The sequence below is a fragment of the Giraffa tippelskirchi genome, chromosome 5 (assembly GCF_054371585.1).
Source record: "Giraffa tippelskirchi isolate mGirTip1 chromosome 5, T2T-mGirTip1v1.2.pri, whole genome shotgun sequence".
In the NCBI taxonomy this organism is placed as follows: domain Eukaryota; kingdom Metazoa; phylum Chordata; class Mammalia; order Artiodactyla; family Giraffidae; genus Giraffa; species Giraffa tippelskirchi.
In genome coordinates, this window is record NC_137279.1 from 121326142 (window position 1) to 121350828 (window position 24687).

General features: G+C 38.0%; 1 protein-coding gene across 5 annotated transcripts in view; it reads left to right on the forward strand.

The window, feature by feature from the left end:
- Positions 1-1460: 1460 nt before the first annotated feature.
- Positions 1461-24687, forward strand: part of DBT (dihydrolipoamide branched chain transacylase E2) — a 38800-nt gene continuing 15573 nt past the window's right edge. The window contains exons 1-5 of one of the 5 annotated variants that reach the window (XM_081493209.1): positions 1461-1519; positions 7256-7379; positions 11313-11388; positions 12929-13110; positions 23283-23404. In XM_081493209.1, coding sequence (XP_081349335.1) covers positions 1469-1519; positions 7256-7379; positions 11313-11388; positions 12929-13110; positions 23283-23404 — 555 coding nt within the window. In that variant the 5' untranslated portion in view covers positions 1461-1468. Of the gene's footprint in view, positions 1520-5049; positions 5699-7255; positions 7380-11312; positions 11389-12928; positions 13111-23282; positions 23405-24687 lie in introns of those variants that run through there. The other 4 variants (XM_081493210.1, XM_081493211.1, XM_081493212.1 and 1 more) reach the window with 4 other exon arrangements.

Consider the following 24687-nt stretch of genomic DNA (forward strand, 5'->3'; position numbering starts at 1 on the left):
TTTCTCACTGTTTCCATTGTTTCCCCATCTATTTGCCATGAAGTAATGGGACCAGATGCCATGATCTTAGTTTTCTGAATATTGGGTTTTAAGCCAACTTTTTCACTCTCCTCTTTCACTTTCATCAAGAGGCTCTTTAGTTTTATTAGGGGAAAAGCTAAAACAAAAAAATCAAAGTTCTTTGACTATCCCAGATTTTCTAATAAAGGTAATGATTTCGATTTATTGCTTAAAGTTGTGTGTAAGAACCATACTGAAAGGCACATAAGGCAAAACTGAAAGTGTAAGTTTGAGTAATATAGACAGTGAATTTGTGAAGTACTTGAGATTTTGTTTTACAGCCACTAATCTTCAGTGTTGAGATTTATGATTTTGTCTTTGTTGTGGTTTTTTCTCTGTAATGCTGTAAACATCTGTACAGATTTTCTTTCCCATGTAAGAGGAAGAAAAGACAAATATCACCCTGTACATTTCTAGAAACTGATTTCCTAGTTGCTGTGAAGAGGATTGACCATTAAAGCTCTGACCTTGTCTTTACTGTTTCCACTGAGCTCAATTTGACATTTCTAACAGAGGCAAATAATTCAAGGTAGTATGCCTGTGACATATATTGCATATGCTGGGCAGCTATATCTGACAAATTCCCTAAGAAGGAAAGATAATGTCGATGATGTTTATCTTCGATATAGTAACCTTGTTCATCTTCCATTCAAAAAAAAAAAAAAAAAGCCACTTTCGGTAACCAAGAACACAATGCCAGTAAGAAAAATGCCAGTTATTAGGAAGTATTCTAGTATAGACTTGATTCGACTAGCTTCCCCGGTAGCTCAGTCGGTAGACTCTGACTGCAGTGCAGGAGACCTGTGTTCTATCCTGGGTCGGGAAGATCCCCTGGAAAAGGAAATGGCAAACCACTCCAGTGTCCTTGGCTGGAGAATCCCATAGATAGAGGAGCCTGGTGGGCTGCAGTCCATGGGATCGCAAAGAGTCGGGCACGACTGAGCGACTAACACTTCCTTCTACAGAGCCTTGCATGTATAGAAATGTCCCGTTTTGTGTAATCAAGCGGTTACAATACGAGCTGAAGGAAGGTTTGTTTCTTTCCTACTTAACTCTTCCTATCTTAGTTCAACCTAAGTTTCTCCAGGTAGCGCCCTTCCTTTATGTTTCCTTAACACACTCTATCTCCCCCATTACTTAGGCTGAAGAGATGATCGTTGTTGGCGCAGAAGTACTTGCACAGCAGTGCCCCACCCAACTTTGTCCCTGGAATTAAATTTGGGACGACTCGCTCCCCACTTCGCTCCCCTCCCCCTCCGCAGGGCCCTCCACCAACCCCTGGGGGTTAGCTCAGCCCCGCCCCGCTCCCTGGTTGGCTGTCAGGTGGGGGCGCGCCTCCCCGCCCCCAGTCTGTCTCCGGCCGAGGCAACTCCTCCAACCTCTGAGCAGTTGTCATTTCCGGAGTAAGATGGCTGCAGCGCGTTTGCTGAGGTCCTGGAGCCGGACTGCGGGGCAGCTGGTAAGCAGGTTGGGCCAATCTGAGGTCGGGACGGAGTGGTTTATTTGGAGTTGCCTGGGAGAGATGATTTGGTTTTTCCTCTGAGTGCGTCGAGTACAGGGCTCGCGTGATGGAGAGGTGGAGGGATGTATGCAAAACGAAGGGCAGCGACGGTGGCGAGCTAACCTGTCTGGAAACCCACTCTTTCGATCTATACCAGGGCGCCCATCTATCGTGACTCGTTCTCCCTCCCGCTTCATCTGCACCCCAAAGCCCAGCTGGTCTTTCGCCCAATTGCTTTTTGTTAAGCACCGTCTGGGTACCGGGCATTGTGTTTGGCACTGGGGATACTGGAATATACTATATCCGTCAAACATTTATTGAGCACCACTTTGTTTCAGAACTGATTATACGACCCCTCTCCTCGAGGAATTTACAATCTAGAGGAAGAGACTGGGCAAGAAAAGCATAACACCATAGGTCCTTGCCTCCGAGCATCTGGGAGGCTCGTTTCCTTCTTTGGACTTAGACTTGTCTCCCACATTTGTACCAGTATCTTTCCAACCTTTTAAATCACCAGAGCTACGACCCACCAACATTTCCCCTTCATTTCTCCCCTTTCATACAGCCTTTTAGCACCAAACAGTTAACATCCCAGTAATCGTAGTGTTTCATCCTATTTGCATAGCGTTGTTTTGTGTTTTTTTTTTCTTCCTGGGTCCCCTGTTCCGGCGTTTGATCCCTGATCTTACAAAAACCTTTCAAAAGCCTGCTCTATACCAGGTACCAGGAATTGAGGATGGAAATATGTATAAGAAAGACACTGATCTCTGCCTTCTCAGAGTTTAATTACAGCTTTGTGGTGGGGCATAGGGGAGAGAGAGATAGGCATCAGACAAACAATTACGGCACTGCGTGAAAAGATGGCGCAAGTACATAGAACTACAGGAACACATAGAAGGGGTCTTGGGGGTCAACGAGTTTCCCAATGGATAGTGTATAATTTAAGATTTGTGACAACTAATTAGGAGATAAGGCTTCCCAGGTGGCACTGTGTTTAAAAAAATCCTCCTGCCAATGCAGGAGACATTGAAGGTTCGATCCCTGGGTGGTGAAGATCCCCTGGAGGAGGAAATGGCAACCCAGTGCAGTATTCTTGCCTGGAGAATCCCATGGACAGAGGACCCTGGCAGGCTCCAGTCCATGTCGTTGCAAAGGGCTGGATGTGACTGAGCATAGACACAAGAAGGAGATAACCAGGAGAAATAAGTTCTCTGCAGCACCTCACTAGATATTCTTTTGAAAGTTCTTCATCCTTGGCTTCTGTGACACCAGCTTCCCAGTATTCTTCCTACATCTCTGAACACTTCATCCCAATCTTCTCTGCTTTCCCTGATCAACTTTTAATCACTGGTGTTTCTCAGGATTGTGACTTTGGGCATCTGTGTACTTCTTGCACTTCCTGAGTTACCTCATCCACTTTGAATTTTAGTTGCCGTTTATATGCTGATGATTCCCCAGTCTTCCAGCCAGCTCTACTGCAGACCCATATATCTTACTGCCCTGGAAATCTCCAAATTTCATGTATTTTGGGTATTTTTCAGCTGTAGGTAATAAACCCAACCAGTAAATGGGAAATTGTATACAAAGCATCTGAAAGTTAGATGGCAGCTGGGATTGATTAAGTGGGTCATCATTATCAGGGCTCTACAACTTTGTATTCAGGGCAGGAAGGAGGAAGGGTTGGTAACAGCCAGATTTATTGGTTAGTGATGTAACTTGGCCACTGCTAGCCCAAGAAAGTTTGAAATGCTAGCCTTTAGCTGTTTGACAGTGATTGCTATAATTCCTCCAAGATACATCAGACTCTGGGCTCCAGAACTAAACCCTCAAACCTGTTTCTTCTAGTCTAAAAGTCTCTCAAAAATCTAGTCATTCTTCTACACCTTGTCTCCAGCTGCAGATATCCTGGACCTTCCTCAATTGGACTTTCTGCCTCTAATCTTGTACTTCTCCAACCTATTCTCCATAGCGTGGCCAGAGTCATTTTATAAAGTAGTACATAAATCTGAGAGTGTCATTTCCTTGCTTAAAACTGCTCTCAGCAAAATGTTCAGAATTCAAATGACTATGAAGCTATTTATGATCTGAATCTTTCCAATCTCTCCAGGCTTCATTCCTTACTAAAACCCACTCTTGAAACGTCACCCTTAGCTCACACTAAGCTATGCTAGAAGAATATTGAACAATTTCAGTTAATTAAGCATACTGTTCTCCCTTCCTATCTGTCGTCCAGACCTTTGCACATGTATTTTCTCTGTTTTAAAGACTCTTGCCTTATTTCCCTTTAGCCTTCTTTGCAACACATTTTACCCCTTGGCTGACTCCTACTAATCCCTTAGGTCTTACTTCACTTTCTCCAGGTAAGTGTTCTCCTTTGTGTTTTCTTAACACTACGTCTCCCATTATGATTCTGTTGTAATCACCAGTAGTCCTGTTTTTATCTTTCACAGTATGGGCTACACATTCCACAAGGGAAGGAATCACAGCAATTTTGTTCTCTGATCCTAAGTGCTTGGCACATAGTAGGTACTCAATGAACCTTTGTTGAACTGCTTAGTAAAAAAGTCTGTTTTTTTCTAGGTGTTATTAAAAAAATCATAAGCAGCAAGAGGTCTTATCACCTACAGTAAATTATTAAGAAAGCCTTATTATATTATGTTTATACTTTCCTATGGCATCATGCATTTGACTCTTGATTACTCACCCTGTCATCCTGAATTTATCTATTTTGTCTGTCTTCCTACAGTAAAGTGTAAACAATTTGAATTCAGAGACTATTCTATTTCTTATTTAGCTTTGAATTCATGAGTGCAGAATAATCCTGTCTTTACAGTGTGCCCAACAACTGCCTGATGAATTATTACTAATTTATTTCTTTATTATGGGAGTCTGCTAAATCCTCTTATCATTACTGTTTATTTTTTGGTGTGTTGTTTGTAGAAAAAAAGTCTTGCCTACTTGAAAATTTTTTTTCTCCTTCTCCCTTCCTTTTTATCCTTTTAGTCAGCAGCTTCACTAATGTGTTTTAGCCTTCTCTTAATAGACATCCAATAGCTAGTAATCATTTTGCATTTATGTTGCTTTCTTTGTTTTTCCACTCATCATCTCAGCCAAGAGCCTGTGATTTCATGACTCAAATACAGTAATAGTTTCTTAACTTCGTCCTTTCTCTTCAGGCATTGTTGTTAGTATTGTTTAGTCACTAAGACTCTTTTACTACCCCATGGACTGTAGCTCACCAGGCTCCTCTGTCCATGGGATTTCCCAGACAAGAATACTGGAGTGGGTTGCCATTTCCTTCTCCAGAGGATCTTTCCAGCCCAGGGATCAAACCCACATTTCCTGCACTGGCAGGTGGATTCTGTACCACTAAGCCAACAGAGAAGCCCCTCCAGGCTTTACTGTTATGATCTAATAAACACATATACACATACATACTCACGATAACCCATAATGTTTGAGTTCAAACTCCTTGACCTGACATTTCCAGTCATCAGCAATTTGGTCCTTGAGCTCCTTCCACTGCTCCCTTTGATAAATTTGATCAAGCCATATCATACAACTCAGCATTAAAAAATGGACACAATTGAATAAACATATTTCCAAAGAAGAAATGCAGGTGGTCAACAGGCACATGAAAAGACGCTTAACATCTCTAATCATCAGGGAAATGCCAAGTAAAACCACACCGGGATATCATCACCTCACACCTGTCAAAATGGCTGCCATCGAAAAGAACACAAAAAACAAATGTCGGCAAGGATGTGGAGAAAAGGGAACCCTCATACACTGTTGGTGCAAATGTAAATTGGTGCAGCCACTGTGAAAAACAGTAGGGAGGTTTGTCAAAAAACTAAAAATAGAAGTACCATATTACCCAGCAGGGCCACTCCTGGGTACATATCTGAAAAAACAAAACACTAATTTGAAAAGGTACATATACTGTAATGTTCATAGCAACATTGTTTATAATTTCTAAGATATGGAAGCAACCTAAGTGTCTGTCCACAGATGAATGGTTCAAGAAGATATGAGACACTACTCAGCTATAGAAAAGAAAGAAAATTTTGCCATTTGCAACAACATGGATGGACTTGAAAAGCATTATGCTAAGTGAAATAAGTCAGAGAAAAAAAGGTACTATATAATATTGCTTATGTGTAGAATCTAAAAAATATAATAAACTAGTGAATAGGACAAAAAAGAAGCAGAGTTGAAGATACAGAGAACAAGCAAGTGGTTTCCAGTGGGAGGGAGGGTAGTACAGGGTAGGGGTATGGAAGATGTAAGATGGGTTCAAGGATGTATTGTACAAAATGGAGAATATAGCCAAAACTTTGTAATAATTTTAAACAGATTGTAATATTTTAAAATTGTATAAAATTTTTAAAAAGCGTGATGTAGTTAATCAGGGATTTCCTGGGCAAGAATACTGGAGCGCATTGCCGTAACATTTCATATCATTGAAATGTTAACTTTCAAAAAAAATGTTGTACCTTTTACACACTTAGATTATATATATCAAATATATATATGATTTATCAAATGAAATACATTCAGCCCTACCTTGATTTTTTTCTGTAACATTGTATTATACTAAGATTTTATATAAAATAGTTAAATTTAACCTATGAATTACAATAAGAAAACCTTTGGGTACAATACTACGTGTTTTTCAGTGTCTTTAGATGCTAGCAGTCAATTTTAGCTTTTTTATGTTGGAGTATAGTTGATTAACAATGTTGTGTTAGTTTCAGGTATACAGCAAAGTGAATCAGTTATACATATACATGTATATATTTTTCAAATTCTTTTCCCATTTAGGTTGTTACATAATATTGAGCAGAGTCTTCTGTGCTATACCATAGGTCCTTGTTGGTTATTGACTTTAAATTTAGCAATGTGTACATGTCAATCCCAGACCCCATCTGTCCCTATCCCCACACCAACCCCTCACCCTGTAACCATAAGTTCATTTTCTAAGTCTGGGAATCTGTTTCTGTTCTGTAAATAGGTACATTTGTATCTTTTTTTGTTTTTTTTAGATTCTGCAGATAAGTGGTATCATACAATATTTGTCTTTCTCTGCCTGACGGACTTCACTCATTATGACAGTCTCTAGGTCCACCCATGTTGCTGCAAATGGCATTCTTTCATTCTTTTTAATGGCTGAGTAATATTCCATTACATATATGTACCACATCTTTATCCGTTCATCTGTTGATAGACATTTAGGTTGCTTCCATGTCTTGGCTGTTGTAAACAGTAGCAGTCACTTTTTATTTCAAGAAGTCTTTAATGACTCAAATATACTTACATTGATGTGTTTATATAGAATACACTGTTAAATTTTTTTTACTTTCATAGGGAATTTTAGTCAAGGATAATAAGCATATGGGCAAATCAGACTCTAAGGATATAATTTTACTAGACAAACAAGCAACAACATATTCTGTGTGCTAGGGTTTGAATTCCTTTGGTTTCTTGACCAGAAATAACTTATAAACTCATCACTGATGCCAAGTATTCTGATTTCAACCTAGATTATTTCATATTGTTTGCAGTGATAATGATTGTTCTACTTTTAGAATAAACTTGAAATTCAGTTTATATTTAGAGACAAGCCATTAGGAGCATTTCTAAAAGTTCTTTTTTTTTTTTTAAGTTCTTACTTTTTTGTTTTTTCATCTCTAGATTTGTGTCCGCTACTTTCAAACATGTGGTAATGTTCATGTTTTGAAGCCAAAATATGTGTGTTTCTTTGGTTATCCTCCATTCAAGTACAGTCATCCACATCAGTGGCTGAAAACAACTGCTGGTAAGTATGATCTCAAAATAGCCTATACAAAACAATGTTTTGTATATTTATTCAGTAATTGAAGACTTATCACAGTAAAAGAGTTGACCTTTGACTTTTAGTCTGGCCCTCTTTCCTCTCCACACATCTATCCAATTCTCATTTTCTTTTCTTTTTTTTTTTTTTGCGCTCCCACCTCCTATTCCCCTTTCACATCCTTTCCCTTAATACTGTGTCTCTATAATGCTGTGAATGTGTTCTCCGTGTTTAACATCTAAGGGCTCTCTTGGGTCCTCTGTTTTTTATCATATGACTTACCTAAATGCAACAGTCAGCACTGATATGACTTAAATTAAGTTGTTGATTTAGTGCACTGTGTCCTTCTAGTCACTGTATTCTTATTTTTGTTCTATGAGGCACTCAATCTGTCATGTTAAGATACAGTGATGAAAACAATGTAAGGTGCTCCTCAAGAGAAAGTTCTCTGGTTTCCACCACTTAATTACCTTTCTCCAACTTTTTCTACTCTTGCAAAGAACTTGAGACTTTAAGTATTAGATATGGCAAAAGGAAAAAAGAAAACAACATTTTTTTTCTACTGTTCTATTCAGGGTTCTATTTAGAACCCTGGTGACCCTAGACTTTGTTGCATCATTAAACTTTTGACAGATACTTGGTGCCTTAGTCTGTGCTGGTGATGAGGGGAAAAAAGGGATTTCAGCTGAATCTAACTCCTGAGATAAATTAGTCCTTCTATTCCTTGTGTATGTCATCTTCCACAACACCCGAAAATATGTAAACCATATCTTCACCATTAAGAAAAAGATTTCTATTTTTAAAAGTTAATCTCTTCTCTTCTCAGAGAAAATAAAGGCAATTCAAGCAGAAACTCTAACTTCCTGCTCTAATCTCTAAACACTTACAAGCTTTGGGTTTATTTCTTTATTTTTAATTTGATTTATTTTTAACCCCAAAACAGTTTGTATTGGGGATATAGCCAATTAACAATGTTGTGATAGTTTTGGGTGAACAGTGAAGGGACCCAGGCTTTGGATTCGTTGGTCTACCAGGTGCTAGCTGTGTGACCATAGGCAAGTTACTTAATTTGTCTGTTTAATCATCTGGAAAAAGAGTAATCATAGTATTAATACAACTTTGTATTGTTGTGAGAGTACAGCCATTCAACACAGATAACTGATTGATCACCTACTATGTGCCAAGGGCATTGCTGTACATACTTAGGATATACCCTCTTCCTATTATTCCCTAACTCAGTAAATAATTAAGCTAGAAACCTGGAGCCATCCTGATTCTTGTCTCACATCGAGTTGATTACCAAGATCTAGTAATATTACATCTTATGCATTTTTTAAACCTGTCTTCTCCTTTTCAGACAGCTTTGAAAATATATAAATATGTTAAATTCTATACTTCAATTTCTTATCTACAATAACCTCCTATTTTCTCTGCACCCCTCCCCAACCTTTTCTATCACACCCCTGCCAGAGATATTTTTCTCTGAAATTATAGATACAAAGTTACAGATATGAAATTGTAGATGGGACTCCCTTATCAGCTAATTATTGCTAAATAATAACCTTCCCCACAACTTAGTGGCTTATGGGAACAATGATTTATTGTTCCTTAGCACTCTGGGGGTTGGTTGGGTGTGTGGTTCCTCTGCTGGTTTCAGCTGGACTCACTAGTGTGACTGGATTCAGCTATAAGGTCTTCTGGGTTAGAAGGTCCAAGATGGTCTTATTCACATGTCTGACAATTGGTGCTGTGTTTTGGCTGGGGCATCTCTTTTTCCTCCTCCACTTAGCATCTCTCATCCTCCAGTAACCTAGAACAGCTTCCTTAAATGGGGATTTCAAGACACATTCCAAGAGGAAGAAGTGAGAGTCTGAGATCATAGGGAGGCTTGCAACTTCAGAACTCACACAACTTTATTTCTGCTGTATTCTATTGGTCAGAACAAGTCATGGGCCAGCATAGATTTAAGTAGTGGTAAAGTAAACTTCACCGTTTTGGGAAACAGCTTCAAAAGAATTTAAGACCATATTTATTTACCACTGATTCCTGATTACCTGGGCTTTCCTGATAGCTCAGTTGGTAAAGAATCCGCCTGCATTGCAGGAGACCCTGGTTTGATTCCTGGATTGGGAAGATCCTTTGGAGAAGGGATAGGCTACCCACTCCAGTATTCTTGGGCTTCACTTGTGACTCAGCTGGTAAAGAATCCGCCTGCAATGCAGGAGACCTGGGTTCGATCCCTGGGTTGGGAAGATCCCCTGGAGAAGGGAAAGGCTACCTACTCCAGTATTGTGGCCTGGAGAATTTCATGGACTATATAGTCCATGGGATCGCAAGAGTTGGACATGACTGAGCAACTTGCATTTTCACTTTCCTGATTACCTCTAGGATAAATTCCAAACACCTCACCTCATCATGGCACACAAAGTCTTGAGCCTGGGCTGATTTCTTGCCACATATCCTATCATCAGCTGTATAGAAGTGTTTGTCATTCCCTGACCGTGCTATGCGTTAGCATATTTCCTTGCCCTTGCACAAGCTGTTCCTTGCATAATATTGCTTTTTGTAGCGGTGCCATGGTATAATTACGTGTCATTTTTTGGTTACTTCAGTTAGTTTCCACTTCTTTATTGTAACTCCATGATAACTATTCCTGAGCAGAAATCTTTGTGTTCCTCTCTATTTCTTTAGGGGAAAAAATCCTGAAAGTAAAACTACTTATGGAATCAAAGATAGAGAGTATTTTTTTTTTAAGGTTTTTGATACTTAATGCCAAAACTATTTTTCAAAAGGGTTCCCATTTGTACTATGAGCAGCAGGCTGTGAGAGAGCACAACTTACTGAAGTGGAAAGAAAAGGCCTTTCTTATCAAAATATATTTTGTATTCCTTAAGTACTTATCTCATATTTCTTAAAGAAAAGTTTCCTATCTTGTGTTTTATAAGCAATTTTGTTTAATAATATTCTAATCATTGGAAAGGACCCTGATGCTGGGAAAGATTGAGGGCAGGACGAGAAGAGGACAACAGAGGACGAGATGGTTGGATGGCATCACCGACTCAATGGACATGAGTTTGAGCAAATTCCAGAAGATAGTGAAGGATAGGGAAGCCTGGCATGCTGCAGTCCATGGGGTCCCAAAGAGTTGGACATGACTGAGCAACTGAACGAAGAAAAAGAGAGAGGAGCATTCTTCAGTCACTTCAGAGCTATTTGTTAATTTAGAAAAGTGAGAGGATCCATACATACTTTCTGTTGAACAGAAGTAATGTCTGTCTTGGGAATAATTACCATAAAGTATCATTGGCATCTATGTGTTATAAAAAGGACTTCAAAAAGGAGTTTAAAAAAAAAATGGAAAGACAACATAGAAAACTAAAATTTAATAAGCTGGCAGAACATTATTTGGGCAGATGAAGAATTTTCCAAGTCTTCTAATATGGCTCTGCCTGATCTTTAGGCGCTGGGAGTGAAAAGAGTTATATGAAGATAAGAGACTTTAAGAGCAGGTCATTAATGTTTATTATAGTTTCATAACATAAAACAAGGAGATCCAGCTGAATCTCCCTTTGTACAATATCCAGTTCTATTTTCTGTTCATTGCTATTAGTGCAAAATCTCATTTGTTGGAAGGGCCTTCTCTACCCTTGTAAAACAACATTACATTTTGGAAATTGGAAAAGGATAGTTCTGTGGCAGTATCAACAGGTCTGTGTCACTGAGTAATGTATATAAATCTTTGATGGTTATGAATGATGGTTATGCTTTTAAACATTATAAAATGCTGTTTTGAATGAATGAAATAGAATAGTTTCTGCCTCTGCTTGAGAATATTTTCTAATTTTAGTTGTCAAAGCGTCTGTCTATTAGCAATATATTATGTATTTAATGATCATCGTTTCTTATTTGTTTTTGAAGCTCTCTGGGGACAGATTGTTCAGTTCAAACTCTCAGACATTGGAGAAGGGATTAGAGAAGTAACTGTTAAAGAATGGTAAGTTATTCTGAAATTTTTTTTAAGTAAGTATAAAAGTAATTTGAGTACAAATAAATAGGAATCTATTTAAATTGAAACACCTTTCTTTATAACATAAAATATAAATTTTTTAAGCTTTATGGTAAATCTAGTTTGTGTTGCCAGTATACTGGTGGCACAGTTCCTCATACATCAGGGCATTTTATTCAGTGTAATTTATTAAGGTGTGTTTTTTCCTTTAAAAAAATTTTTTTTCACTACCCACTCTTCACTTCAGCTAAAAAAAGGTAAATTAGTCTCTAAAAGATGCTACGTTGATATGACCATGTGTTTTGAAAAGCTGTTAATGAATGAACTTAGAGCTTCTTTCCAAATTGTTTTAAAATTGTTATGTAGCCTAAGCTGTGTTTATTAAAAATGATTTGAGCAAGAATGCAAGTACGTTTGACTCACCATTACCTGAGAGTTTGCCTATATTTTTAGAACAGGTTAAAATATTAAAACAAAAGACATGAATCAAAGAGTAAGGTTTCAAAGGTTTAAAAAAAAAGTGAAAAAGAAAGAGGCTTGAAACAAAAATTAAAAAGACCCTTACTTAGGTATCCTTCTACCCCTTTTCTTTCTTTCCCTTTCTGGAAAAACAGAAACACCTCTGAGTACTGAACTAATTTTCAAAGGTTTCAAGAACTAGCAGTTAAGGTGAGTCAATAGATCCTCTCCCACAATTTTATACTGTTAAAGATCCTTTTAAGAATCTCGTTTAGGGGACTTCTCTCGTGGTCCAGTGGCTAAGACTCTGAGCTCCCGATACAGGGGACCCAAGGTCAATCCCTGGTCAGGGAACAAGATCTCACATGCTGCAACTAAGACCTGGTGCAGCCAAATAAATAAATATTAAAAAAAAAAAAAAAAAAAAGAATCTCGTTTAGACACCTAAACATTCTTTCCTTGTAGTTTTCATTATAATTGCTCTGTAGGTTAGGAGAGAACCATAATCACATAAATGTTCCTTGCAGTTGTGTCTCTGTGGCATTGTGGGATCAAGGAAAGAGCAATGGACCTCAGGTCAGAAGAGACTGACTCTGAAATTAATTAGCGATGTTAGAGACAAAGACAAAGAACTCAAACTACAGTTCATAAAAGTATAGCAGATGTGTATTGAGGACATCAGTTTTTAAAATTGAATTCCAGAAATAATAGGTATCCCTTAAAATGTAATGAAGGCTGAGACAATAAAAGAAAATAACACTTTTAAAATACACTTTTCGTATTTCATCTAAGGAATGGATGAGGCAGAAAAACCAGATGTATTAATTAAACTTTTAGATTATAAATCTATGACTATTTCATTGTTTTTTTAAAAATTTATACTTCTTGAAGAAGCATCAAAGAACCTCTGAAGGCCGTTGTAGTCTCTTCTGAAACATCCTTCGGTGTATCATTTGGGACTCAATACTGGGCTCCATGGATACTCATCTAATTCAGTGTGGCATTTTTATTGTTTCAGATGATCTGTACGATGGTTCATGTAAAAGTGTCTTATGACTTTTTCTTTTAGGTATGTAAAAGAAGGAGATACAGTGTCTCAGTTTGATAGCATCTGTGAAGTTCAAAGTGATAAAGCTTCTGTTACTATCACTAGTCGTTATGACGGAGTCATTAAAAAACTGTATTATAATCTAGATGATACTGCCTATGTGGGAAAGCCATTAGTAGACATAGAAACGGAAGCTTTAAAAGGTACTGTATATATATGTATGTGTTCATCTATCTTGCCAAATCGATTATTGGTGTTCTTTGGTCATTGGGTACCAGTTGAAAGTGGTGTTTACTTTGAATAACTTACAGGATTTGATTTGAGGGTTTAGAACTGAGATAGGGAAAATAGAAAGGTGTTCTATGATACATGATTATCTTTTGACCAGTTACCATGTTAAAAACATGTATTTGTTGTTGTTCAGTAGCTAGGTTGTGTCCAACTCTTTGCAACCCCATGGACTGCAGCACGCCTGGCTTCCTTGTCTTTCACCATCTCCTGGAGTTTACTCAGATTCATGTCCGTTGAGTCAGTGATGCTATCTAACCATCTTATCCTCTGCCACCTCCTTCTCCTTTTGCCTTCAATCTTTCCCAGCATCAGGGTCTTTTCAAATGAGTTGGCTCTTTGCATCAGGTGGCCAAAGTATTGGGAGCTTCAGGTTCAGCATCAGTCCTTCCAATGAGTATTCAGAGTTGATTTCCTTTAGGATTGACTGGTTTGATCTCCTTGCAGTGCAGAGGACTCTCAAGAGTCTTCTCCAGCACTACAATTCAAAAGCATCAATTCTTTGGCACTCAGCCTTCTTTATGGTCCAACTCACATCCATACATGACTACTGGAAAAACCATTGCTTTGACTATCCAGACCTTTGTTGGCAAAGTGATGTCTCTGCTTTTTAAGGTTTGTCATAGTTTTCCTTCTAAGGAGAAAACATCAGTATTACTATATATAAAACCGTGTATAGTAATACTTTATTTATCTGGAAGCCTGCCTTCTGGAAACCTTATGTTCAAAGAAGCAACAAACTCTCTTGGGAATGAAAGATTCAAGCTTTGAACACTGGTCACTAATAAAAATTGGAACGTGCAAAGATTAAATCTCACATGATGGGATTGCTCTGTTTGCCACTGATATGAAAACCAAAAGACATTCTCATTGGTGGTGGTTATGAAAGCCAAATTTTTGAAGAGAAGTAGAAAAGAGGGACAACCAGAGTGGGAAGCAAAGAAACTAGCATTCAGAAGCAGCAGCAGCCATGGAACTTATAACCATTAAGTGTTCTGACAAAAAGGAATTCCTTATGAGAATGTTATAGGAAAATTAAAGCCTTGCGCTGTCCCTATGGTGGCAAATAGCTGAACCTCTACATCAGAAGTTCCTTTTGGCATTGGTGTGCTATACCAAGGTTACGTCATCTAGGAAGCTTTGATGTGGAGGAGGGGCAGGAGGGACCATAATTCTGTGATGCAAACCTAAGCCAGCAATCTCTCCGGAAGTGCTGAGATGAAGACCTTTCAGTATAGTGAAGTGGGGAAGTTTAGAAGGAGTCTGAACTACAGTGGTTGGATGACTCTTAGTCCTGCAGTCTTGTACAATAATATAACTAATATCATAAGCACACTTCACAGTTTATAAAATGTTTCACGCTTAATATTTTATTTATTCTTATTCATGAGGTAATCCAGTTTAACAAGTTCATTGTTGGGTGATTTGCCCATGGCAGTCACAAAGCCAAATTTTGAACTCAGATGTCCTGAGTTTTTGTCCAGTATATTTTCCACTATAACATGTTACCTCCAAAACTTCGTGAAGCTTTCTTATTACTTATTTGATTTCTGATTATTAATAGTGGTGACCATTTCAAGGTGGTTGCTATGTGTTCTTTTAACACGACCCTGTTAATTTTCAAAAACTTCTTTGTTTTTGGCGTCATCTTGTACTTTTCCTGCCTAGACCCGGAATCATCTCTTCCTTCAGGAGCTCTTGTTCTTTTAATGTGCAATGAATAAGAGACCATAATCTGGATACTAGGGGTGCTTCCTATTTTCTTGATTTCAGATTTCTATTGAAAGGCATGATTTAGGAATATTAAAAGTAAGAAAGACTTTATCTTTAAAAATCACCTGAAATAGGGGCTTCCCTGTTGTCTCAGCGGTAAAGAATCCACCTGCCAATCCAGAAGACACGGGTTCAATCCCTGATCTGGGAAGATCCCACATGCTGCGGAGCAACTAGCCTCATGCACCACAACTGTTGAGCCTGTGGTCAGCGACAAGAGAAGCCACTGCAATGAGAAACCCACACAGTGCAACTAGAGAGTAGCTTGCATAGCAGTGAAGACCCAACACAGCCAGAAATAAGCAAAAAATTTTTTGAAAAATTACCTGAAATAAGTACAGAATTATTTTGATGCATCAACAAGATAATAGATATAGTTGTTTTGGGGGTTTTTTTTTTTGTTTTTTTTTATCATTCAGTGATGAAAAGACCTTGAAAGGAAAGAATTATATTCTTGACATAAACTGAAACAAGCAAAGATGCTAAACATTACTGTGGATGTCAGTAAATTAGAATAACCAGTCAGGTGCTGTAGACCAGGTTAGGTATCTATCTCGGCCATCCACAAAAGCAGATTGTAGTAGTCTCTTGGTATTTGCAAAGGATTGGTTCAGGACACATACACACACAAACAGATACCAAAATCTGCAGATGCCCATCTTCCTTGTATGAAATGGTGTATTATTTGCATATAGCCTATATTTTAAGTCATCTCTAGATTATTTGTAATACCTAAAACAGTGTAAATACTATGTAAATAGTTGCTGGCATTCAGCAAATTCAGATTTGCTGTTTGGAACTGTCTGGAGTTTTTTTTCTATATATTTTCAATCAACAGTTGGTTGAATCCATGAATCCAGAGCCTGTGGATTCCCAGGGCTGACTGTGAATGAACAAGTGAGCAATTGGGATTTGAGGACAGTTTTATTGTTTGCTTAGAAAGCATCACTACGAACAAAGCTAGTGGAGGTGATGGAATTCCAGTTGAGCTATTTCAAATCCTCAAAGGTGATGCTGTGAAAGTGCTGCACTCGATATGCCAGCAAATCTGGAAAACTCAGCAGTGGCCACAGGACTGGAAGAGGTCAGTCTTCGTTCCAATCCCAAAGAAAGGCAATGCCAAAGAATGCTCAAACTACCGCACAATTGCACTCATCTCACATGCTAGTAAAGTAATGCTCAAAATTCTCCAAGCCAGGCTTCAGCAATACGTGAACCACGAACTTCCAGATGTTCAAGCTGGTTTTAGAAAAGGCAGAGGAACCAGAGATCAAATTGCCAATATCCGCTGGATCATCGAAAAAGCAAGAGAGTTCCAGAAAAACATCTATTTCTGCTTTATTGACTAGGCCAAAGCCTTTGACTGTGTGGATCACAATAAACTGTGGAAAATTCTGAAAGAGATGGGAATACCAGACCATCTGACCTGTCTCTTGAGAAACCTGTATGCAGGTCAGGAAGCAACAGTTAGAACTGGACATGGAACAACAGACTGGTTCCAAATAGGAAAAGGAGTACGTCAAGGCTGTATATTGTCACCCTGCTTATTTAACTTATATGCAGAGTACATCATGAGAAACGCTGGGCTGGAAGAAACACAAGCTGGAATCAAGATTGCCGGGAGAAATATCAATAACCTCAGATATGCGGATGACACCACCCTTATGGCAGAAAGTGAAGAAGAACTAAAGAGCCTCTTGATGAAGGTGAAGGAGGAGAGTGAAAAAGTTGGCTTAAAGCTCAACGTTCAGAAAACTAAGATCATGGCATCTGGTCCCATCACTCCATGGGAAATAGATGGGGAAACAGTGGAAACAGTGTCAGACTTTACTTTTTTGGGCTCCAGAATCACTGCTGATGGTGACTGCAGCCATGAAATTAAAAGATGCTTACTCCTTGGAAGGAAGGTTATGGCCAACCTAGATAGCATGTTTAAAAGCAGAGACATTACTTTGCCCACAAAAGTCCGTCTAGTCAAGACTATGGTTTTTCCAGTGGTCATGTATGGATGTGAGAGTTGGACGGTGAAGAAAGCTGAGCGCCGTAGAATTGATGCTTTTGAACTGTGGTGTTGGAGAAGACTCGTGAGAGTTTCTTGGACTGCAAGGAGATCCAATCAATCCATCCTAAAAGAGATCAATCCTGGGTGTTCATTGGAAGGTCTGATGTTGAAGCTGAAGCTCCAATACTTTGGCCACCTCATGCGAAGGGTTGACTCATTGGAAAAGACCCTAATGCTGGGTAGGATTGGGGGCGGGAGGAGAAGGGGACGACAGAGGATGAGATGGTTGGATGGCATCACCGACTCGATGAACATGGGTTTGGGTACACTCCGGGAGCTGGTGATGGACAGAGAGGCCTGGCGTGCTGCAATTCATGGGGTCGCAGAGAGTCGGACACGACTGAGCGACTGAGCGACTGAACTGAACTTATTGTTTGCTTTTATTTTTAAGTTTCTTTTGGTATCTCCAGTGAAATCCAACTTAGTAAGTCTTGATATAGCAAATGATAAAATCAAAAACTTTTTCAGGTGAGGGGTATGTTTTTTGTAAATAACTTTTTTGCAGAAATTAATTTCCTGTATGACATGGATGAATCTTGAAAAATTATTCTGAGTCAAACAAACCAGAAATAAAGAGAACATGCTATATGATTCTATGTACATTAATTTAGTTTTTAATTAGAGTATAATTGCTTTACAATGTTGTGATAATTTCTGCTGTACCATGAAGTAAATTAGCTATATGTGGACACATATCCCCTCCCTCCCATCCCTCCACCCCCATCCTTCCCCTTTAGGTCATCATCACAGATTACCAAGTTGAGTTCCTTGTGCTACACAGTAGCTTCGCAGTAGCTAGCTATTTTACACAAGGTAGTGTATATATATATCAATGATAGCTTCTCGATTCGTCTGTCCTCCTTCTTCCTCCTCTGTGTCCACAAGTCTGTTCTCTACATGTGCATCTAGATTCCTGCCCTGCAAACAGGTTCATCAGTACCATTTTTCTAGATTCCATATATATGCATGAACATATGGTATTTATTTTTCTCTTTCTGACTTCTTAATTCACTCTGTATGACAAACTCTGGGTTCATCCACATCACTATGAATTTACCCAAGTTTGATCCTTTTTATGACTGAATAATATTATCCCATTGTATATATGTACCATATCTTGTTTATCCATCCATCTGTTGATAGACATTTAGGCTGCTTCCATGTTCTGGCTATTGTAAATAGTGTTGCAATGAATGCTGGGAGATGTGTGTCTTTTTGAATTATGGTATATGCCCAGTAGTGGGATTTCTGGGTCATATGGTAGTTTTAATTTTAGTTAATAAGAAACTTCCATATTGTTCTCCATAGTGGTTATATCAATTTGCATTCCCACCAACAACGCAAGAGGGTTCTCTTTTCTCCACATCCTCTCCAGCATTTATTGTTTGTAGATATTTTTGATGATGGCCATTCTAACCGGTATGAGGTGATGTCTCATTGTAGTTTTGATTTGCATTTCTCTAATAACGAGTGATGTTGAGCATCTTTACATGTGTTTGTTGGCCATCTATATATCTTTGGAGAAATATCTGTTTAGGTCTTCTGCCCATTTCTTGATTGGGTTGTTTTTTTATATTGAGCTGCATGAGTTGCTTGTATATTTTGGAGATTAATAAAATTTTAGAAAATCCAGACTAATCTATAATGACAGCAAACCAATTAGTGGTTGCCTGCTGATAGAGTAGGGAGGTGGGGAAGGTTTGGAAAGGAAGAATTACTAAGGAATACAAGGAAACTTTGGGGGGTGATACATACATCCATTGTCTTGATTGCAGTGATGGTTATGGATATATATGTATTTCAACACTCAACAAATTTTATATTTTATGTATGTGCAATGTGTTATTTGTAAAAACTTAATGGGATTGGATAGATTGTGAGAGTAAAAATTATCTGGTAATTTTCCTCATAGAAAAATGATCATTGCTAACTATTTCATTTGCTATTCATAGTGCATTCTGAATAATTGTCTTGCATGCTAGTTTTATTTTGTGTGTGTACCTTTTTGCTTTTATATTTTTTATAATTTGTATTAAATCTTTTATTGTAAGAGATTAATACAATCTCTTGTATTCATAGTTGAATACAAGAAGCATATGAAGCATATGAAGCTTAATCCTATCGATGAAGCATAGGATGAAGCATATGAAGCATAATCCTATATATCAAATAAGCAAGCCTATAGAATAGTGGATTGTTTTTTAAGAAATTTATATATGCCTCTTTTTAAATTCTGGAAATGGGAAAGGTTTCTAAATCTTTTGTGTACCTTGTCTTAAATAAGAATTTATAGTAAGGTATTCCTTGGTGGTCCAGTGGCTAAGACTTCATGCTCCCAATGCAGGGGGCCCAAGTTTACTCCCTGTTTGGGGAACTAGATCCCACATGCCACAGCTAGAACCTAGCACAGCCCAAAAAAAAATTATAGTAATACTGAGTTTGTTTATATTATTCCCTGTTTTAGTGCCGAGAAGACCAGGTATACTATTAGTAAGAAAATTACCTAATTTGAAAAGTTTTTTAGGAGTATAAGATATATTTTGTACATTTTACAAGCAGAAAATAATTACATCTAGAGTGCAAGGGATCAAGAGTAGAAATCTTAGTAGTAGTATTGGACACGAAATCCTGTCTTAATGCTTGTTTAAATAATATTCTATGGTACTGTCTTTTGTAACATGGTGTTTCAACCTGCTTTTTAAGATTGGGGTATCATGATAATTTTGATCAGGAAAAATGTATTTGTGACCTCCAAGTCCTATTTATGAGTGCTTTGGGTGTAGACAGACCTCTTCTTAAAGAGACCTCACCAGACTCATTTATGCCAACTTGTATCTGTGACATTTAAAAAGCATATGCTCTTTACAATTACAAATTGACGATTTAGTTACTTAATATTATCAAGATTATATCAAAGCTGATTTATGCCTCAGTGTGCTGTCTACTATAAATTGAACTTATAGACTATTGCTGTGAGTTTTCCTTATAGCTAACTTGGCTTTCTCTAACCTCTATTTTAAAAGGTAAGATTACACCTCACTTCTCTAAACAACTAAAACTTTTTGAACCCAAACTTTTCAAAACAATTCATTTAATGGGACTCATTAGTTTTATTTATTTTTTAAAATCCTACATATTTTACTCTTTCTTAAAATGAGTATATTGAATATAACCTAAAATCATTTTTTTTTTTTTGGTTATGCAAAGCTATATGTCAATAAACATTCATTGTTCTGGGAAAAACAGAAAACACAATTCTGCATCTGATTTTTGGTTTTCAGCATACCTCTTAGCATTGTCATTGTGACAGGCCATTATAATCCTTCCTAACTTTCTGGGAACACAGGTAACCAAGTTTGTTAAAAAGTGTGTGCTAATAAAAGAAAATAGGATTCAATTGAGAATTTAAATGCCTTTTCTCTGAAGCAAGTGCATGGTTTTTGTGTTGAGGCTACTTGGCAGCTTAGGTGTTCTGTTCCTGCAGCTCTATATACAAGATTAAGTTGCCAGAATGCTTGACTGTCCAGCAGTTGGCAAGTTTCTGTACCTAATAAGCTTTAACTGAGGCTTCTTGCCACCATGCAGAAGAGAGAGGGGGACAGAAGATGTAGCAGAATACTTTATTAAAGTGGTACTGTTCTGCCATTTGGAGAAGGAAATGGCAACCCACTCCAGTACTCTTGCCTGAAAAATTCCATGGACTGAGGAGCCAGTCCATGGGGTCACAAAGAGTTGGACACAACTGAGCAAATTCACTTCACTTCTTCACTTCTGCCATTATATTGCATTCACCCTTTAACATGAACATCTATCATTGATTGAATGCTTTCTCTGTGCTTATGTGCTATATATATATATATATATATAAACTCATTAAATCATACAGATCATTATCCACAGTTGACACATGCACCATTGAGATACATGGAGGTTTAAGTTGCCCATGGCCACATGGCTGGTAATTGGTAGAGCTATGATTTGACCCCACCTCAGTTTAATTCTAAAACCCATGTTCTAAACCACTTTCTTACACTGAAAATTGTTTTCAGAGATGGAATATCAGTTCCATTCTGCACCTAGAACACTGGCACTAAATTTCTATCAACGTGTCTGTTCGTACGTTCTGCGGTAACAACAAAAGTTAGGTGTCGTATAGAGTTGATAGTATTAAAGATGTTTGCCAGGACAATACAGTGTTTTAGAGTGAAAGTAAAAGAGTAGGAGGAAAGGAGGCCTCTTAAGGGAGAGTAAACCATTTTTAGCAAAGATAAACAGGCTCTTCATGGAATATGTGGGAGGTATGATAGTTTGATCATGGTTGGATATCATCACTGACTCGATGGACATGAGCTTGTGTAAACTCCGGGAGTTGGTGATGGACAGGGAAGCCCGGCGTGCTGCAGTCCATGGGATCTCAAAGAGCAGGACACAACTGAGTGACTGACTGAGGATAGTTTGTGACAAAAGTTTGTCTGTCTGTGTTACGAATTTCTAATCTCTTCTGTGATAAGAGTCAATCCTCTCTAGAAGTCAGACTCTCTCCTGGGGAGGGAGCTTATGACAGTTAGAGTTCCTTTTGGATGTCTTCAGGTAAGTGACAGTTTAGAGTTAACCTCTCCTTGCGTTTGATGTTTTCCAATTGCATACAGCTCAAAATAATCAGTACATCAGAGTGGCATATTTTGGGGCAGTATGTCCTGAACTCCAACAGTCACATTTTCTACTACCCTTCATGTTCAGTACAAAGCTTTTGTTTGTTTCTTTTTTCTCTTCCTTACCCATATGGGGAACTTTGAGAGCTCCACTGGGCCAGTTCATAGATTAGTGAAGGGGGATGAATGAATGGAATGTATTTCCACAGCTGCAGCAGTGGAAATTTATTTGCTTAGAATTGAATGTGAAAGATAACTCAGTTGCCTGCTGATGTTCACAGGCTGTCTCTAATTTACTTATTCCCACAGAGATTCTGCTGTACTGCAGCACTGACTTTCTAGCATCCAACCTTGACGATTAAATGCTCTCAAAACCTTTTTTGGTTGCAACAATGCATGCTAATAGCCCAAGATTATTTTTCTTATATCACTACTCTAGAGTTAGAGAATAAAACTACCAAATTAGTATTAGCAGAGACAAGCTACCAAATTAGTATTAGCCATGAAAATAAAACCTTCCACAGGATTCTTCGTTGCATTCAAAGCAGAGAAAAAAATTTAAATGCTAAATTATCTTAGGAAAGCATTTAAGATTCTCACAGATTTTACATGATTCATGTAATTTACCTCACATTTGATTCTTAATTCATGCCATATATACATATGTATGTATATATACAAATGTATATATAGTGTACATATATACGAATATGTGAAATTTATTAAGAAAATGTTTACAGTACATGTGTTTTAAAATTTATGAAAGAAACTCATTTTTTAACTTGTAGCTGCTACATAATTTTAACAGAAGTGATGTAAATAGAAAATAATCATAATCATTAAACAGTACCTGGTACTAGTACACACCCTCAGGCACTCTAGTACCCTTGTTTGTTTTTCTATTTTGAAGTTGTGTTTTTCCATTCTGAAGTAGCTCATCTATCATGCTTTTTGACTATATACTTTAAATGGAATTTATTTATATATTATAAGACACTAAGCTCCAAAATCACTGCAGATGGTGACTGCAGCCATGAAATTAAAAGACGCTTGCTCTTTAGAAGAAAAGCTATGACAAACCTAGACAGTGTATTAAAAAGCAGAGATGTTGCTTTGCCAACAAAGGTCTGTCTAATCAAAGCCATGGTTTTTCCAGTAGTCATGTATGGATGTGAGAGATGGACCATAAGGAAGGCTGAGTGCTCAAGAATTGATGCTTTTGAACTGTGGTGTTGGAGAAGACCCTTGAGAGTCCCTTGGACTGCAAGGAGATCCAACCAGTCAATCCTAAAGGAAATCAATCCTGAATATTCATTGGAAGGACTGATGCTGAACCTGAAGCTCTAATACTTTGGCTACCTGATGTGAAGAACTGACTCATTAGGAAAGACCCTGATGCTGGGAAAGATTGAGGGCAAGAGAAGAAGGGGCATCACTGATTTGATGGACATGAGTTTGAGCAAACTCAGGGAGATAGTGAAGGACATGCTGGCATGCTGCAGTCCATGGGATTGCAAAGGGTTGGACAGAACTTAAGGACTGAACAACAAGCTTGTTTTAATATTTTCTACTAAACAGTAATATTTTACCTTGTTTCCAGATTCAGAAGAAGATGTTGTTGAAACCCCTGCTGTGTCCCATGATGAACACACACACCAAGAGATAAAAGGCCAGAAAACACTGGCGACTCCTGCAGTTCGTCGCCTTGCAATGGAAAACAATGTAAGTTTTCTTAATATTTAAGTGTGAGATCACATAGAAGGTCTACATGTGTATCTATGAAGAATTGCCCAGCTATTCCATAATGAGTTGGCTCAAGTTGGGATTAAAGGAAACGTGGCTCAAGTTACTAAAAGGTTAGTCCTTATGAGAAATGAGAAATGAGAAGAAAATTGTGAACTTATTATTCATATTAAGTGAGAAGTGTGAGTTTTTTATTTTTTCTGAGAGCCTAGTAACAGTCAGGGCTACTGATTATTAAACACTCGTAAATACTAGAGTCTTAGATCAGGTACCCCAGAAGCATAGCTTGAGACAGGGGTTTGGGAACATGTGATTGATTAATTGAAAGAGTGATCATCTTTACTAGAAAGAAAGGAAGCAGTGTAGGGAAGGGATGGGAAATGGTCCAGGCACGAATATGGTCTCAAGAATCTGCTGGATCCCAGGGAGATAGAAAACACCATAGTATTGACTTCAGTCATGGAGGCTGGTCTTTTGTGTTCCCTCTTACTTGCCAATCATTGATGCTTAATCTTCAAAGCAAGATGGCTCCTGGGCATTGTGCTAATAATTTATATGTCATCTTGTTTTTAATCTTCACAACTCTATGAAATAAGAGACTTTTATAAGACTTGGAGAGGTCAAATAACTGGTCCAAGGTCACACAGCTAACACAATAGTAGAACTGGGATTCCCAAGTGAATCTCCATGACTCTAAAACCAGTGGTCTCAATTATTGATACTGCCTCAACAATTGTTGCCTCCATCGTTTGAGCACTTCTGAGCCAGATGCCATACATACGTTACAGCTAATCCTCACAGTAACCCTGCAAGCTGGTTTGGATTATCCTCTTTCTGATGAGATGAGAAAGGGAAGAGAAGTTGATTGGGTTGCCTACAGTCAAATAAGTAGCTCAACTGGGGGTGTGAGCACAGATCTTTCTGCTTCCAAAGCCTAAGTTCTTTCCACTATGCCCCATAGTGCAGGGTTTTTGTCTCTTTTTGAGAGAAGTAGTTTAGTTACAGTGGGAAAAAATGTTTACATTTTGGGAATATGTAGTAAGAGTCATTAAAATGTTCATATCTCTTCAGGTAGTTATCCTACCACTGGGGAAGGTCATCTAGGATATATTCTTGTAAGTGTTTTGCCAGAAACTAGAAGGCACATATGTGGTCAAAAGCAGGGAAATGCTTAGGAAAATTATGTTCTGTACCTTTAATGAAAATTTATTAGCCATTAAATGTGTTCAAATATGAAGACGATTTGTTGAAATAGAGAAATA